Source organism: Mytilus edulis, chromosome 10, assembly GCF_963676685.1.
Source record: "Mytilus edulis chromosome 10, xbMytEdul2.2, whole genome shotgun sequence".
Lineage (NCBI taxonomy): Eukaryota > Metazoa > Mollusca > Bivalvia > Mytilida > Mytilidae > Mytilus > Mytilus edulis.
This window is the reverse complement of record NC_092353.1, coordinates 48,915,964-48,935,178: the sequence shown is the minus strand read 5'-3', so window position 1 is coordinate 48,935,178 and position 19,215 is coordinate 48,915,964. Positions and strand designations below refer to the sequence as shown.

The following is a 19,215-nucleotide window of genomic DNA, read 5'->3' as shown; positions in this document are numbered from 1 at the left end:
GATGGCTTATTTTGTGTAGCCACTCTTTTTGCTGGACTTACGCCGTTTTACATCCGTAACACATTTCAGCTACCAACAAGATAACTACTAAATTGCCTACCTTGGTGCTTCTGTTTATTTTTCACATGATCTACGAGGTGAAAATTGACCTGTTGAAAACTAGTTCATCTCGATCCCAAGTAAGATGAAGTATATTAAGTAGAACGTGAATTGGTAAGAGGTATGCTCGGTGTAACGAGATGTCGAAACTAACAGTTTAGTAAAAAAAAATTGGTCGATATCTTATGGTTATTTAGGAGGACCGAAAAAAAGCCAAAATAAAACACCTTGACCTTTGACCTTGAACTAATTTTTTATCAGTGGAACCAATGACCTACAACAAAAATTCCCAGAGTCTTCACACTCATGGTTTGCCAATAACAAACACATTCCATTAATATCTAATACAGAAGGAGTGGGTCTCAAAATCCCTTCAGTCAAAATTATTAAGAAGTTATAACGAATTGTTAAAAAACAAATCTAGGTTTTTATGAAATTACAAAGGATTAGCAATAACAAAAAAAGTCGCAAGGGGGGATAACAAAGAAATTTACAAAGCACATAAACCCATCATATCAAATACCAAATATCTCAGCGACAAACATTACATGCTATTTTAAAATTTTACGGAAGAACACACCAATAAAATCAGCACAAAGTCTTTCCACAAAAAAGTTATTAACTAATAAGTCAAGTGAAGGTAAACATAAATGTAAGATATGATTTTCAATGGTTTACGAGTTTCTCCAATGAAGTTCTAGTGACAACACTTAATTTTGTATGTTTATGATGTCAAATTGAAGGATAAGTTCAGGTCCTCAATTTTCAATCTTGTCGTTTGAAAGTAAAGGACTTTTTTTAACTGAGGTTTGTCACCCTTGTGTGTTTTGCAAATACCTTCCATCTATTATTGAATTGAAAAGGTAAAACAAAATTGTATGAACTCGTTAAATGAAAGAAATAATAAACCAAAATATCCAATTGTGCAAAATAATTCAAATAACTATTTATATTGTTCTTGATTACTTCTGTCATTGTAAAGCACTGCATATGAATCGATGAAACCGACTTTTAATTATCGGCAGATATTTAGAAAAACATCTATAAAGTTCACAAAGGCACTAATTTAAAGATATTTGCGGATATTGAAAAGGTTAAGTTATTGTCCATAAGAGTACAATAAATTTCGAACGGCTAATATGAAAATCATCAAAAAAAATCTAAGGTAGGAAGTTTTTACGGAAACATAAAATTTCACTGGAATAAAAATTAAATGTTCATCAGCTTTAAAACTTCTGTCTGGCTTGATGTTTTCATATTGGAAAAAAAGGAAACACTTTCCAACATAATTTTAACTTTTAGTTTACACTTCTTTTTTTTGTTTTTTTTTATTTCAAAGATTTGCATGAAGCAAATAAGCATTTCCTATCTATTTTTATTAAAATATACACACACATGAAAATGCATGTATGTCATTGGTTTCATTTTGATTTAGATTGTAGTTTGTTTATTCATTTGCAATGACTGACAAAGAGGGACGAAAGATACCAGAGGGACAGTCAAACTCATAAATCGAAAATAACCTGGCAACGCCATGGCTAAAAATGAAAAGAACAAACTGACAAACAATAGTGAACATGACACAACATATAAAACTAAAGAATAAACAACACGAGCCCCACCAAAAACTAAGGGTGATCTCAGGTGCTCTGGAAGGGTAAGCAGATCCTGCTCCCCATGTGGCACCCGGCGTGTTGCTTATGAGATAACAAATCCGGTAAATAGTCTAACTCGGTAGGTCACTTTTATGAAAGGGAAGAGGATTATCGTTACGACGTAAAGAACATATTCGATTTCATTTGTGAAACGGTTATTCCATAATGGTCAACCAACTCGTGAAGGCGTCCGTAAAATTTTCAAAGAGATGATTTCAACTTCACCATTTAGAACTCTTGACCTAATAGCTTCCTTGTGAGCAACAACCCTCTAACAAGAAAATCATGATAGGAATTGCAAGCACGGGAATATCGTGTCAATTGGGAGATATATACACCGTATGCAGGTGCTGCTGGAATGTTGCTACTTAGAAATGGAAAGTTCACAATTGGAAAGCTGAAATCATCTTTTTTGTCGTATAGTTTTGTTTTCAATCGACCCTCATTGTCAATTTCTAGATGTTAGTCAAGATATGAGGCCGTTAGTTTTTTCGTTTGAATTGTTTTACGTTGTCTTTACGTTGTCTTATCTAGGCCTTTTATAGCTGACTATGCGGTATGAGCTTTGCTCATTGTTGCAGGCCGTACGGTGACCTATAGTTGTTTTAAATGTCTGTGTGGTCTTTTGTGGATAGTTGTCTCATAAGTAATCATACCAGATCTTCTTTTTTATATTAACTGTATCTGTTGTATCCTTAATTAATGGGATAGATGCGTTCGACATAGTCACCAAATTTTTAATTATTAGGTGAAAAAACATCATCTATATAGCGGAAAGTAGAGTTAAAGGATATTGCTAACTTCTTATCTTTCTTCCTAAGAAGTTCCTGTATGAAGTCAGCCTCATAATAATAAAGAAACAAGTCGACAAGAAGAGGGGCACAATTCGTTCCCATTGGAATGCCGATAGTCTGTTGAAAAACACGTCCTCCGAACGTAACAAATATGTTGTCAATAAAAAAAATCAAGCATCTTGATATTGTCAGTTTCAGAGATTTTTTTGTTTGAATCAGAGTGATCCTTTACAAAGTAGGATTTATCCCTTCTTAAGACAAGATACTTGTATCTTCGTTGGCCATTCTTTTTTTTATGAAACAAAGAAATACGAACTCTTTCAATTTGTCTTTTAGTTTGGAATGTGGAATACTTGTATAAAGTGTATAAAAGTCAAATGTTTTAATACTATTACAAGATGAAAGAGAGCTAGATTGTATTAACTCTAAAAGATCTTTGGAATTTTTAAGTATCTACATCTGATTCACGGCAACTCTATCATAGGCAGTTTCACAATAACTTTGAAGCCCGTCTTTAATTGCTGATAAAATAGATGTTAATAATTTAAAAAAGAGGTTTCGTGGAGCACTTGGAAGATCCAGCAATATACCGTTGTTTGTAAAGACACTTATGCAGTTAGGTATCCAATACAGTGATGGAAGATCCAGTTCATCATCTTTGGTTTAAATTCCAAAGGAACGTAGAACAGACCTATGATTATCCCGGATTTCCTCTTTGGTAAGTCTCATGAGGTTATATGTTGAGTTTCCAAGTGAATTGTCAATACCTAATTCGGTTATCAAGCATTTAATGTAATGAGTTTTACACACAAAAACGATGTTGTTTAGGGCTTTCTCTGCTTGGACAACAACATATGTCATGAATGTAGGATAAGTGTTTAGCAACATTAGGTTGAAAGCTACTTGGCATCTCTTAATTTTACTTTGATTTTTAATAATACTGGCTTTCACATCTTATGCAAGGATTAATTCATCCATATTGCCTTGTGGCAGAGATATTATACATTTAATAACAAAAAAATTCGAATATTAAAAAGTTACTATAATATAAGTAAAAACAACACGTGGATCAATAACTTTATCATGCTAGTTATAACAAGTTAACTGACCACAGGAAGTCATGACACACTACTCGGACACGTTATATATATATATAACAACCATACATTGTCTCGAAACATCAATGTTATTTGTACAAGGCTTAAAAACAGGTAGAAAACGGGGCTGTGTCGAGCATTTCTACCTGTTTCGAGCCGAGTACAAATAACAGATTGATATTTTGAGACAATGTATGGTTATTCTTTATATACTGAAACTCTTATAACTGTTCATAATGAAGTATTTACGGTAAAAACCGTCATTCTTTAATTGTGAGCAGACAACGTAAAATTGCCGCGAACCTGTATGTTTTATTGACGTCATGAACAAGGTGATATACGGTCAGTGACTGTATACCACATATAATTATACAGTCAATGCAATTTGACTGCTCAAATAGCACAGCTGCAGTATATATAAGTAAAAACAACACGTAAAGCAATAGCTTTAACATGCTAGTTATAACAAGATAACTAACCACAGGAAGTCATGCCACACTCGGACACGTTATTCTCACTATTAAAAATGTATTCTTACTACAAAAAGTCGCGTGTTTAGCACATTTTATAAAATCTTTGAGGTCATTACTTTTACCCGATCGGGAATTAAGCTCATTGCATTTCATACCCGAGGAGAGACGTTCAAGGCGGTAAGAAGACTGAATGACAGTTTCAAACTGTTTAGGACAAAACATATATTGTATAATGGGCTATCTATAAGATGTTTTAAAAACACACAATTAATACGTAAACAAGTATAAATGTTACATGATAGTATTGTAAATGGATGTCAAACATTTTCTATGCAAGACATTTTGATTGTCTCATTTGGACAAACTCCTTTGTAAAGCAACTTTGATGGCGGGGCGAAAATTACCAGAGAACATTCAAACTTGAAAATGAACTGCCATGGCTAGAAAAGAAAAATACAAACAGACAAGCAATAATACACAAAACACAACATGGCAAAATAAAGACTAAACAAAACGACATATACTAAAAAATGGGGTGATAGCAGGTGTTCCGGAATGGTAATCAGATCCTACACCACATGTGGCTACCGTCGTGTTGCTCATGTTAAAAGCTATAATAGAAAAGTATTTTACACATCCACATATTTATATTCCTTGCTAACAACAGTAATATTAATAATGATAATAGTACTATTAGTAATATTAGTTGTAAAGTAGTAAGTTTTAAGAACGCTTTCATTATATGGTTAATCGTTTTGATATATCTGTGTCACATATAACAATGTATATTTCCCAATTGGTGTACACCTTATCCCGTCTTGTTTTCCTGTACATTATTTTTAGTACTAAATATTAGCTAGCCTTTCTTGGTACTTGATTTTTTCGCAAAGACAATAATGCACACACAGGTCAAATGTATTTTATGTAAGTGATTACAACGAGTCAAACTACCAAAAACACCCAACATTCACATGTATGTTTTAACACCAGTGGCGGATATGGGATACTCCTAGGGTTATAACATACTCCCTTGACACATTTTTTAAAAACTTTATGATAACAATTTAAGTGATTACGAGTCGTTGTTTTCTTTGATCGGCTTAAGTCGTCTTCAGATAAGCAAGAGACAAAAACCTAATGCATCGATATTTCTTTTATTTACAACTAATTCACTACAAGATTTACAAATCATATTTGTATTGACTCAACCGCTCCGGTTTGCAGAAGTTGGATCTGGTGCTGGAACATTGGTTTCGTTAATGTTATAACTCCCACTGAATAGATGTCTCTGCTGCTGAACTGGTAGTACCCGGGGGTATTTCGAGTACAGTAGTCATTATATTTTGGTATTACATCAAATACGGATGTTGTGCTATGAATCTCTTTTTTTTTAAATTTTGGGAAATTTTGTACGAGTTAGGATTGTATCAATCTCGTGCAAAACTCTGATACATTGCCCGGCGTATGCAAACATTTTGTCGTTTTTGTTTTATAGCTCGTAATTTTTTTTTATAAGCATTTTACTTTCTCTTTTTTGGGCCTCGAGCGTTATTGAAGAGACATTGATTGTCGAAATGCGCGTATGGTTCAAAAAATTGGTACCGTTTATATTAATACACATTTTATGATTATGGCAGTTGTAAGTTTATGATCATCCCTAGTTTTTTTGGGGTTCGTGTTGTTTATTCGTTAGTTTTCTATGTTGTGTCATGTGTACTATTGTTTGTCTGTTTGTCTTTTTAGCCATGACATTGTCAGTTTATTTTCGATTTATGAGTTTGACTGTCCTTTTGGTATCTTTCGTCCTTCTTTTATAACGAAGAGGAAGCCATATCCGACAGTTTTGTAGATTGTATTTACACATAGCAAGACTGTAATTAACATTCATTTTAAGCTTTTATAACAAAACAATAAGTCCAAACCCATTTTCATATAATTTTATTTTGGATGAAACGTGTCGTCTGATTGGCTGACGTTATTTTGTTATCACCCCATAGACATAATTTAGCATGTGATCGTGACGTCATCAACGTTTTTTCATGGTTTTCTACAGTTTAAAATGGAATTTAGAATTAAATTATATGAAACGACTGTAATGTTTTTTCTGTCTATTCGAAATAACAAAACAAAAGGTGGTGCACACTGTTAAATAACCCGCTACGCGCGTTATTCAGTGAGCACCAAATTTTTTAAGTAATTTCTTCATAGACAGAAAAAATATTACAGTCATTCCTTAAATAGCATCTATATACAAAAAAAAATAGTACAATAAAAAATCTAATTTGATTTGTATAATGTCTGAAAACATATGACTTTCAACATTTATTGTATCCTGTCCTGTCCAACACAACAAAGTACGTTGGTTCAGAAGTTTAAATTCATTGTCTTTTATAAATAACTACTCGAAATCCCCGCGCTGTTTTATATCCGTTTGAAGTAAATACAATTAACATATATCTTCCAGTTGATATCACATCTTTTGGTAGAATATTTCCAGTGAAACTTTTTATAGAACTAGCGCACTTTATTGAACGTCCATCATATATCTGACATGAAAAGAAAATATCAATGAAGATTAATAAAATGTTTATTATGTCATGAGTTATTAAACTACATTTACATATATAAGTATGTATGGTCGGGTTGTTGTCGCTTTGACACATTCCCCATTTTCTTTCTTAATTTTATTGACTTCTTGAATCTTTTTCAGTGTGTGTTATTAATAGTTAAATTTTAAAATACTAAATTTATCAGTTTTTTCATTGTGTGTTATTTATTAATATCATAAAACTACCTCATGAAATAGTTTTTATTTGTGCGTTTTTAACTAACATTTTGAACTACTCTATTTAATAGTTTTTCCTTCTGTTTTATTAACTTTAATCTTTAACTACTCCAGTAAGCAGTTTACCATTGTGTTTCTTTTTACTTAGACCTTTAAACTACTCAATTAAATAGTGTTTATTGTGTGTTATTTATTAATTACTTCTTTGAAACACTAAATCTATAAAAAAAATACATGTTGTGTGAGAATAGCTTCTTAATTTTTATTTTGTCTCTTTTGAGTTCTGGTTTTCATCTCTGCCCCCTGGAAAGGTTTATTGGGGGAAAATTCAAAACATTGGCAATAACCTTATCCAAACGAGAAGGTCGGGTACACCCATTTGCGTTCAGGCGTGTTGCAAATGACTATTTTAAAGAGAAAAAAAATAAGTTTCAGATACCATTATTTGTTATAGTAATACAAATGCAAAATTCATGTTCCTATGATAGAATTGGAATTCACAGTAAAAGAAAATAGATTAGTAAAGTGAAATACCTGATGTTTTGTTACTATTGTCTTCTAAATTGTTTCAACGGAACTAGAAAATTTGACACACTATTTCCAAACGAGTCCTGTGAAAGAATAATATACTACCCACCTATTAACTAATAAGAAGTCCTATGGATGGTGCATTCGTAGATTCCTAGTTATTTATCCTTTTTTTAACAGCTATTGGAGTTGAATTCCTCATATACATAGATTGAATGTTGCAGTAAAACAAATATGTTGTTCTACCTGATGTTCAGGTTAATGTTATTAATCCAATCATGACGTCATGTTCAAGTAGAATAGCTGTGTTTATTTTTAATAAAATGTACTATATTGCAGTTCTGCTGTATTGACAGAATACTTTCAATGCCCCATTTATGGGCATTATGTTTTCTGGTCTGTGGGTCCGTCTGTTCGTTCGTTCGTCCGTTCATCCGTCCGTATGTACATCTGTCCCGCTTCAGGTTAAAGTTTTTGGTCGAAGTAGTTTTTGAGGAAGTTGAAGTCCAATCAATTTGAAACTTAGTACACATGTTCCCTATGATATGATCTTTCTAATTTTTACATTCTTGTTTGTACATGTTTTTCAGGTGATGCATTCCCATTTTGACGTAATAATCCTTTTTAACTTTATAGCGTTATAACCATACCTTTACATAACCATAATCTTTCTCAAGTTCAAAAAGAGTAAACTTAAGTCTGACTTTGTTTCCAAGACCAACATCAATCGTCCATTTGTCATTAATATTGTTTCTGTAGTTTGACGGGTATCCGGGAGATGTTATCGTTCCATTAAAAACATCTGTAAATTGAATAGATTTTGAAATATTATAAGATATGAAACAACATTATAATATACTGTATGATTCGCGCTCGTCTTCTAGCAAATTCATTTTTATCTAGCTATGATCACAAATATTACAGGGTGTGGAATAAGTGTACCCACAATTGATAATGTCATATTTGAAAACCAATGCTCAAGGTCCTTTAGAATAAGACTGAACTGTTTTTCAGTATAATCTAGAGGACAAAATTGCAACGCAAATCAAGCTACCTAACGGGACTTATTTTAGTAATGTTTCTGTTCTAGCAAACTATTCATTTCGAAATAGACAGATTGAATGTGTAATGAGTTAAGTTAAAAATTGTAAAAAAAAACCATACACTTACTGCAGTGACAAAACATAGCAAAATGATGTAGTACATACATGCAATTATAAGCGGTATTGCTGTAGATGTCATAAGTGAAAATACAGGTCCAAGTCAAGGTTTGGAGGTAAGTAAAGAAACAGATCGATTCCAGCTTGATTTTCGAAGCGCTTTATGAGGCTGAATGAGTTTGTCACAGTGTAATATTCCAAACAAGTCACATCATATGATGTAAATTTATGGGAAAATGAACTAGGACTTGTATTCATATCAATTATTTAAGACATAAATTCACTTTTATAGTGTTTCTGCAACCGGTTTCACTTTGCAAGATGTGTAAAACAATTGTTGTTGTTATCGTCAAGGTAATGTGGTACATGTTATATATATTCGAACACCTGCTTCGTAAAAATCGAGGTTGTAATATGCTCAGAGCCTTTTACCACTCGACCAACTAGGTAAAAGAAGAGCAAGGGTTCTAATCCCACAAAAATCAGATTAAACATTGTTCGGCTTAATTTGTGAGAGAGTATAAATAAAAATAACATACCAGTTGAATATCTATTTATAAAATTCCTCAACAATATTCACAATTAAACAAGTTGATGTATTTAATCTTTCACTTTATTTTTATAGTGTTGTAACCTTTCGACGATCAATCTTTTTTCTTTTCATTTATCTCACCTTGACAACGCTCGCCATCTGTTCCAGTTTGACAATTACTGGTGTAATTTTTGCCTAATACGGTACAAGAGCCAGAATTGAAACAAGGATTTGAAAAGCATGGTCCTGAAATTTAAGGTAAATTCAAGGTAAAATATGTAAATTTTTATATTCTAATTTTAAAAAAAAATCCATTTTAAACTTTGTTTATTTTTTTAAAGAATGATCTGGGTTTTTTTTAAAGAATGACTTTTTTTACCGTTATTAACAATATTTGCTATTGATAAACACTTCACATATAGCAAAGCAATTTATAATCAAACTAAATAAGATACAATTGTAGCATAATCTCTTCAAATTAGATTACTAAAATTGAGAATGGAAATAGGTGTGCCAAAGAGACAACCCGACCATAGAGCAGACAACAGCAGAAGGTCACCAACAGGTCTTCAGTGCAACGAAAAATTCCCGTACCCGGAGGCGTCCTTCAGTTGGCCCCTTAACAAATATATACTAGTATATATGTTGCTGGTATTACCTTGCATAATTTAAAGCGGAATTATTGAAGTGGCATGGTTATGCCAATAGGGGGTTGGGTGTCTTTTAATTAGAATCCCGTCCTCTCATGTTGCAAACATACTTTTTGGGTTCTTATTTATTAACAGGTATCAGTCATTATATAACAAAAACATCTTAAACTTAAATCTTAAAGATAAAAAATTAGGCACTGTTTGGGGAATTATTTTAAAATCAAAGGCAGAAAAAAAATATTAATTGTGATGAGTTTTATTTTCATTTTAAAGAAAAATAATGTCTATGACCCCCTATGATTATTCAATATTTCAGAAATATTCATGAAAAGCAGTTACATGTACATGTATCTCATTGAAATTTAACCAATTCTATAATTCAATGTTTAATCGATGGGGAGAATTGAAGTTTCCCATAAATACTATCATTCTATAATATATCAATAGCTTCATTAATTTCAATGTTTTTTTTTACTAAAAAGCTCCGTGACCACCAGTTTTGTTTAAATTTGAAATAGCGTTGAACAAGAAGTCTTTAAAGGAAGTTTAACAATAATCTCTTGTCAAACCATTATACAACACTTATCTATAGATTAGTTTTCTACGTTATCTATGTTTAAAATATTTGTTGATATTACAACATAAACAAAGCAATGTTCCTTCAATGCACTGACATAGCGTATTCGTAATAGATATCAGGCAAATATATACGCTCAAACCGGTGCTATGGGCCGTCTGAAACCTTAAGTGAGGTGAATATTTCATTCGATTCAATTAAAATTGTTGAAAATATAACAAATTTTCCGACAGCCATTCCGCGATAGAAATGTCATTACAAATAGAAAAAAAAAAACACCCCCTCCCCCTTTTCCATTAACTAAAATGGTACAATATATTACTAACAATGTGTCTTGTATTTGTCATACACTTTTATCGGATGGTAATAATTATTTTGTGTCTTTCTTCATGTAGTTACAGTAATATTTTTATTGTGTATGGATAATAATTTTTAAGGTTTATGTATCTAGATATAGGAAGATGCGATGTGAGTGCCAATGAGACAACTCTCCATCTAAATAACAATTTTAAAAAAAAAAGTAAACCATTATAGGTCAATGTACAGCCTTCAACACGGAGCCTTGGCTCAAACCGAACAACAAGCTATACAGGGCCCCAAAATTACTAGTGTAAAACTATTCAAACAGGAAAACCAACGGTCTAATCTATATAAAAAAACGAGAAACAAGAAACACGTATACATTACATAAACAAACGACAACTACTGGGCGTATACAAATCTGAACACATTAGAAAGGAATATCCCCTCGGAATGTTCTACGACTAGAAATTCCTTAAATATGCATTATCCATAACATAATTCAGACAATTAAAAAAACGAGGTATAGTTAATACTTCTTTTTGGTACAATATAAAATGTTGCATAACATGAACAATTGTTTAAAGTATGAACAAATTCTGTATTGCACCAGTATATAGTAGTTAACAAGTGACCTATATAGTACAACTATTACATATAGGTTATTCCTTAATTGAAGTCGTCAAATGAACCCGGGGTTTGAAACTGTATATTCTTCCTTTTTCCATATTTCATTCATTTAGCGGATATCTGTTTTCTCCGTTTACGGTTATATTTTTACGGTGATTTATTAATTTATAACTTTAAGTATTAGAGGTAGTATTGTTATTATCATTATTTCAAAAATATGATCAGCTGAAAGTCTTAAGTGCTAAATTGTTTAAATATAACCCATATGATCCAATCACATGTATTGGTCAGAAATACTAACATGATGCCTTGACATTTCTATCAAAATTGGTTTCTCAGAAGCGCAAAGTATAAAAAACGATATTTTTTTTTTCAATCTCACTGTATTTTTTCTACGACTATCCCTATCAAAGGCATACCTTCTTCACACAAACGTCCTGAAAACCTAGAATCGCATGAACAGTAAAACAAGCCGTCCAACACTGCACATGATCCTCCGTTCAAACATTTACTTTCAGTACAAGGTGTCACTAAAATTTAAAAGGGTCGTCATTTTTATAAAAACAAATGAAAAAAAAAATTATATTTCAAGTCTAAGTATTCCATAAAATTCCTGATTTCAATGTTTGTTTAAACTGTGTCGAGGATCATGGAATATGCTGAAATGAAATATTGCCGCTATATATTACATCTAGGAAAATATAGTAACTACCCTTTCGGAGAGTTCTTATATATATTTCAAGTTAAACAGGCAAATTAAACAAACAAATGCCCATTAATACTGTAACGTCGGAAATATTTACGACGATAGTGAGTAAAAAACGTATTGTGACATCTTCGTTAGATAAAGACTTTGTTTAAGTGTGAATTTCATAATGGAACGCTGGTAAAACGCAAATACATATTAACTCAGTGAAGCTCTAAAATAGATTTTGCTCAAGAATGCTAAAACATGTTTCCAAAGTGTTGTTATGTGGGGTAAATTGTCGGAAAAATCAAATAATTCTGTTAATGGTGTTGTTTTCAAAACACAATTTGTGCGAGAAATGTTTACTTTCAGTAATAATAATAATTTGATTCCGTCAGTGTATTTTTTTATAAATTCTTTTAAACTATCTTTACATTTTCCCGTTAATTTTTAAAGGATAACCTTCACATGTCTGGACTTTCCACGAATGTGACATACAAAAATTAAACTTATTACCGGGTTTATACTAACTATATTGAACGGAATCCTGTATAGTATATATACAGATACAGATACACAGTACAAGTGATATATGAATCATCATTTTCCAATCCTTTCCATATAAATACTGGTGTGAAACAAGGCTGCCTACTCTCCCCTACACTATTCTTGATAGCTATAGACTGGGTAACAAAGCAAGCACTAGACACTACACCAAGAGGTTTACAGTGAAACTTGGCACAAAGTCTAGATTTGATCTGGTTCTGTTATCTCACCATTTGAAAGACATGAGAGACAAAACCACCGAACTCCATGAAACAGGAAAAAAACTAGGGCTAAAAAACAACATTAAGAAGACAAAAATTACGAAAGACCAGAAAAGGAGGAACAGTGTCAATTGAAGGGGAAGATATTGAAAAAGTAGATCAGTTTACTTATTTAGGAAGCTTCATGGATAGAACTGGTGGGACAGATGCAGACATCAGGACAAGAATAAGTAAAACTCGACAAGCTTTTGCCATGCTGAAGCCAGTTTGGAAATCAACAGCATTTACAGAAAACACCAAAATTCGAATTTTCAACACGAATGTAAAATCAGTCCTTTTCTATGGTGCAGAGACCTGGAGATTTGCAGCAGGGGTACAACATCAAATCCAGGTTTTTATCAACAAATGCTTGCGCCAAATTTGTAAATTTTGGTGGCCAGAAACCATTAGTAACAAATGCTTATGGGAAAGAACTAACCAGGAACCAGCAACTAAACAGCTAAAGAGTAGAACTTGGCAATGGATTGGGCACACTTTGAGGAAACCTGTAAGTACCATCACTAGACAGGCATTAGAATGGAACCCCCAAGGACATAGGAGATAGGAAGACCATTCACAGCTGGAGAAGATCAAGGCACAAAGAGCTAGAGGAAATTTGATATACCTGGAGCGAAGCAAAAAGGATAGCCCAAAACAGAGTAAAGTGGAAAGCGACTGTAGCATCCCTATGTTCCACAAGGAACAAAGAGGAATAAGTCAAAGTAAGTCATACGGATAAAACATAGTGATATCTGTAGGGCTGTATCTTTATAGTAAGACACCTAATTGCAGGATAAAATAAAAAAAAAAACCATCAATGATATGTTTTACAGAAATTAAGCCTTTCCAGTATGTATTTAATATAAATACCCCGATGGAGCATCAATGACAAGACGGAGAGCTTAGCAGATTCCCCAATTGAGTGGTGTGCGAATCGTCTGCATCGGTCAAAGGAAAATTTCGAAATTGTTTACAGAAGTGGAAAGAAAACCTATTGCGACTAATATTAAAAACCTTTCCATTATTATTTAAAGCAAATTTGTAATATAAATACCTTAATGGATAACATATAAATATCCTGTTGGAGAGCTTAATCAATTTTGAAATTGAGGGCTGCAACAGGTAACGCAAAATGGCTAAATTTGCAATAACCCGGTTGTCACTGCATTGAACAACAACGATGTGACTTTTATATTGATATTTAAGAAATGTTCATTTGGTAAAAACATGTCAGTTTTTTGTATTTCCATGAATATCCGTGCAGATGTTTTTGACTAGCATCTTTAAATAGTATTGCTTGTTCATGCTTTAGCCCGCGGTCGTTGGCAATAACATTAAGTATATATCTTCACTTATTGAATTTATATAATTTAACTAAACAAAATAAATATTCATACTTACAGGGTTTTTTTATTGCAGAAAATTTATTTTTTGTTGTAATGAATGTCACGATATTTGTTACAACTAATGTGATCAAAAAGCAACTTATGAAAACCAGTAACCGATATTGAACGTGTATTGTTCGACTCCGGCTATTTTTGGTTTGAATGGACTGATTATCTCGACTATTATGTGCAATATTGAGGTCAATATATTCCGGATTTGTATTTGCAGCCGAGCACATTTCCTCATAAGCGGATTGACGTTTAGCATCAAAACATTCCATGTACACTACATCAGTATGTGACGTTTCTTCAGTATTCGGGAGCATTTCTATATACGTGGATTGACCTTCAGCATCAAAACATTCCGTGTACACTACTTCAATATGTGATGTTTCTTCAGCATCCGTGAACATTTCTATATGAGCGGATTGACCTTCAGCATCAAAACATTCCGTGTACACTACATCAATATATGACGTTTCTTCAGCTTTCGGGGGCATTTTTTTATAAGCTGCATATTGACCTTCAGCATCAGCACATTCCATGTATACTACATCGTTATGTGTTGATTCTTCATCGACGATATTGTTGACATATACATTTAGATTTGCTGTCGACATCTCGGACAGTTTCCGTTTCTTACAAAGCTAAACACATGTTGTTTAAATAGGATACAGAAGCCTTTCGTTCAATCTACTCTTGTTTATTACTAAAATAACAATGATTTCGATATAAAGGTTAACATATAAAATTATATAATCATATGAATACTAAGCGTTTGCTAAAATCGGCAATAAAATATCACCCTAACCGCACAATATACGGTCACCAATATTTGTAATTTTATAAGCTATGCATATAAGAATAAGGGGATGTGGTATGCTTTCCAATGCAAGAAATACCCACTTAAGCTCACATGAAGACGATTTTAGCAATCGTAGGACCCGTACAGCCTCCGACAATGGGAACAATCAATACCGTATAGTCGGCTATAAAATGATAGCTTTTGTATAATTGACAGTTAAGGTAACTAATTTTTTCACAAAAGGAAGAGGGTTCCTTCGACATTAATGTGTAGAAGCTGTCGTTTTGCTTAAGGGTTTAATCATTATATGTTATTCTCGTAGGATTTTGTCTGATGCTTGGTCCGTTTCTGTGTATGTTAGTTCTATTGTAGTGTTGTGTCGTTGTTCTCTTATATTTATGCGTTTCCCTCAGTTTTAGTTTGTTACCCCGATTTTGTTTTTTGTCCATGGATTTATGAGTTTGAACAGCGGTATACTACTGTTGCCTTTATATATAACATGTGTATGTATACGTTATACACTTAAGCAATAGTTTCATTCATATATCCACATACTGCAGTCTTTTAAATTTGTTGTTTAATTTTTGAAAAACTGTCAGAAAGATTTCGAGATATCATTAAACTTTCGAATTCTCTTTATTTTCCACAGACATTTTCATAACTTATATACCTTGTCCCTTGTAATCAAACATTGATACGACATTTTACCATATTTCTACAGACCACAACCCATACGATGGGTAGCAATGCAACTGGTGAGATAAGATAGGGTGCCTCTTCTGGCGTACGTCTATTCAACTCCCGTTTCAAATTGAGTTCGTGTTGATAAGTAGTGTACATTTTCGATGTGGGATTTCTAGCGTATCTTTGGTATCATGTCTTATATTCGTTTCATGCATTTCATGTTTCAACTTATGCTTGACTTACAAACCATATTTTCTTAATATTTAGGTTCACTCAAAATTGGCAATGCTTTAAAAACAGGTATCGTTTACCTCTTCGTGATAGTACATGTAGGGCTGTTCAGGCTGCATTGAATGAATGTTCGAAGAAATGGAGAAAATTTCATGAACCATGTTCAGTTAGACTACCCTTTTTCAGGTTGTCTTTAGATTTCCGAATGCAACAATGTATATGTCATCTAATCCGGTCTACACTCCTTGAAGAGAGTTCATAAGTAACTGTTTTATTATTGTAAATTATCATAATACATGAATGTTTTTCAATAGGCGTTCGTTGCATAAGCAAACACACTGTTGAAGACTTCTCATTTTTTAAGAGATTACTGGATTGTCTTATGTCAAGAATTTAGCATATGACTTATATGGATTCATTATTTTTCGTGATTAACTGTACGGTTACTTATTATTGGTTCATCTTATTCATTTAAACTTTATTGGACACTTATCTCATTTGAAATCAAATCCAGTCATATTTATTTATTTATTTTTTGTGGGTGCAGGTTAGCCCCGAATGTAAGGTCAGTTGTCATTAGCAATCAAACATTAAAAAAAAGGTTTCGGCAAGATTTATAAAAAAAAATGTAGGACTTGTGTACGTTAGTTCTGTTGTCAAATGTTTTTGTTGTACATCATAATGTATTCAAATAAGGAGATTAGTTATTGAAGCTAAAGTTGAGAATGTTCTCTTAAATAATTTGGTGATCAAGAAATTCCATATATTAGAAAATTTTAGTTATAACGCTTGATACATGTTTCCAAACCAAATTAAAAAACAAACAAACTTTTACCTTTTATATAAATAATGATTTTTAAATTAATTTCGTCAGGTAAAACCTGTGAACTAATAAGACACAAATGACGAACAATACATTTTGCTATAACACTAGCTATTGTTCTGCGTTTAATCTGCCATGTATTATAGTCAAAATAATAGAATACAAATGTCGTAATTACCAGAAGACATCGTACGCAGACAGCGCAACTGCATTTACGAAATCAAAACATAAAAAAGATTACATTACCTTCAAAACACGAGAATTGTCCTTGACAAAAAGAAATGAACCCCTTAGTTAACTAATTAGGAATTAGTGTTGTCTTTGGAAAACCGTAAGAGCATGTCCAGTTTGAATATATTTGAAGCATGCAAAATCGAAAATACTTAAGGGTTCCTGGTTAAACTGTATACAATTGATCTATTGTGGTTGATAATTTCTTCTGTAATTTTCCCCTTTTTAATGCGAGTAAAAGGCACTTTTGGCTTATTAAGCCTTTTTAATTCCCTAACAAAAGTAAACATTAACTTGATGATCCCATTGTTTAACATTCAGACAAATGAATATTATTTTAATTTTGTATTGTCATATAATTAAAATTGTTATCTTTTATAGCCTTTTAAAACAATTGTTATACAACACCTTTAAATTGACGTCAAAAGCGAGCTCCTTGACATACAACATGTACAAAGATTAATAATTACTTTGGTATTTTCCAACAAACATGATAAGTATGGTATGAATGTCAATGGATCCTTATAACATATCAAATATTGGTCACTGATTGGCATTCAAAATAAACAAAATGTATGCTGTATAGTTGACTTAAAAGCCTCGGACAAGACAAAACTTAAACAGTTTAAGCAAACAAAACGATGACCTGATTTATGACAAAACAATAATATGAAAACTAACATAGCAGACAAAACCTATTAAAAACCACTGAATTAAAGGCTCCTGTCTTTGGACAGGAACTTAAAGACTGGTTGATTAATGTCAAGTCAGGTTTGATAATGAGGTTGTTTCCTTGTCGATTTAAAAAAAATATAGTTTTTAATGAATGAATTTTTTACGTGATTGCAGTTTTGGAATTGAACAGAACATGACTGCGTATTTATACATTCCATAATTCAGTCATATCGACAAATTAAACTGATTTTTAAAAAAAATGCATTCGAAAACAAAATTACTTGTTCCTATAAGTTTCACAATATCCATCGAAGTACTTTAACAATATAAAATATAACAAATAACAAACTTACAACAATGATTTGGCTAATTTAGCTCAACGTTTTGTGCAGTACATCTGGTCGACTGCTGATATTGTATTCCTGTTTATTTATTCTTTTAACAATTTATTTCAGAGTGTAAAACCCAAACAGGAAACTTTTATGAAGTTCCATATTTAATTTTATATATGTAAAATATATTTCATGTATTTCTGCATATACTTGTAGAAATAGGAAGAGAGTCAAGATTCTGTCATTTTCTTCCGTTTCTACTATAGATAAGTGTTTTTCATTTGTTATAAGTAAAATTTTCACAAGTGTTTTCATTTCCTTTGATCTGGGCGTTCCTACTTTAGTTTGATACTTCAGATAAACATATTCATTTATCGATTACCATTTAAAAAGAATAAAGGCGTATTAAATTGATCAGTAAAACAAGTTAAAACAAAACAATATTTCTTAAATCTGTAGCAAACCATTGCAAAGCAGTGTTCGTATTCATATCTCATATATACACTGTAAACCGACTTATTTTCGCGGATACTTTATTTTCGCGATTAGCCCTTTCTGGTCCATTTTGGGGCTATTAAATTTCGCGATTCTCAAATTTACTTGATGTAGTTAAATAAGAAATAATCCAACATTCGCGACGATTTATATTCGCGTTACTTATCTTCTCGCGAAAGTCGCGAAAATAAATCGCTCGCGAAAATAAATTCGTTTACTGTATATATTCTCGTCCTGGTTGACACGTAAAGACGATTCATAAGTTTCGACGACTTTTCATTCATTGAATTTTAGAGCCCATATATTTATATTGTGTGTCTGATGTCAGAAAATTGTATACGTCACATAGATTTGTCGTTCAATGTGCATACAAACAATTTTAAAATTTACATAGGTAATGTTAGCATATAGGGTTAGAAAAACAAAAGTATGTAAGAATAAATTTCAGAAATAGACCGAGATTGAAAATAGTCCAAAAGTTATATATAGAATTTATAAGAATCCACAAATAGTTAATTCAACTACGCGATTGAATGATTTTGACGTTTATGGTTCAACGTATTTTGTAATAAGTACAGAGTCACGTTATATAAGAACCAAAGAAATACAAAAAGTCGCATATACTAAACACGCCACCAAAAAATGAAAGACAATACAAACACATTGACGAGATGTATAAGTACCGAGGCACATCAAACGGATATCACATAAAACCATCCAACAGTAAAAGGAATATTAATAATAGAACAAAGACAAATGAAAGAACTATAAAACACGTTG

At 32.2% G+C, this 19,215-nt stretch overlaps 1 protein-coding gene across 1 annotated transcript; it reads right to left on the bottom strand.

Moving 5' to 3' along the window:
* Positions 1-6,069: 6,069 nt before the first annotated feature.
* LOC139492463 (uncharacterized) lies at positions 6,070-18,049 on the bottom strand. The gene is made up of 6 exons (XM_071280645.1): positions 17,962-18,049; positions 14,176-14,868; positions 11,700-11,810; positions 9,265-9,369; positions 8,082-8,233; positions 6,070-6,664 (listed from the first exon to the last, which is right to left on the bottom strand). The coding sequence occupies exons 2-6, from the start codon at positions 14,777-14,779 to the stop codon at positions 6,497-6,499; spliced, it is 1,140 nt and encodes a 379-aa protein (XP_071136746.1). The 5' UTR covers positions 14,780-14,868; positions 17,962-18,049; the 3' UTR covers positions 6,070-6,496.
* Between the last annotated feature and the right edge of the window lie 1,166 nt (positions 18,050-19,215).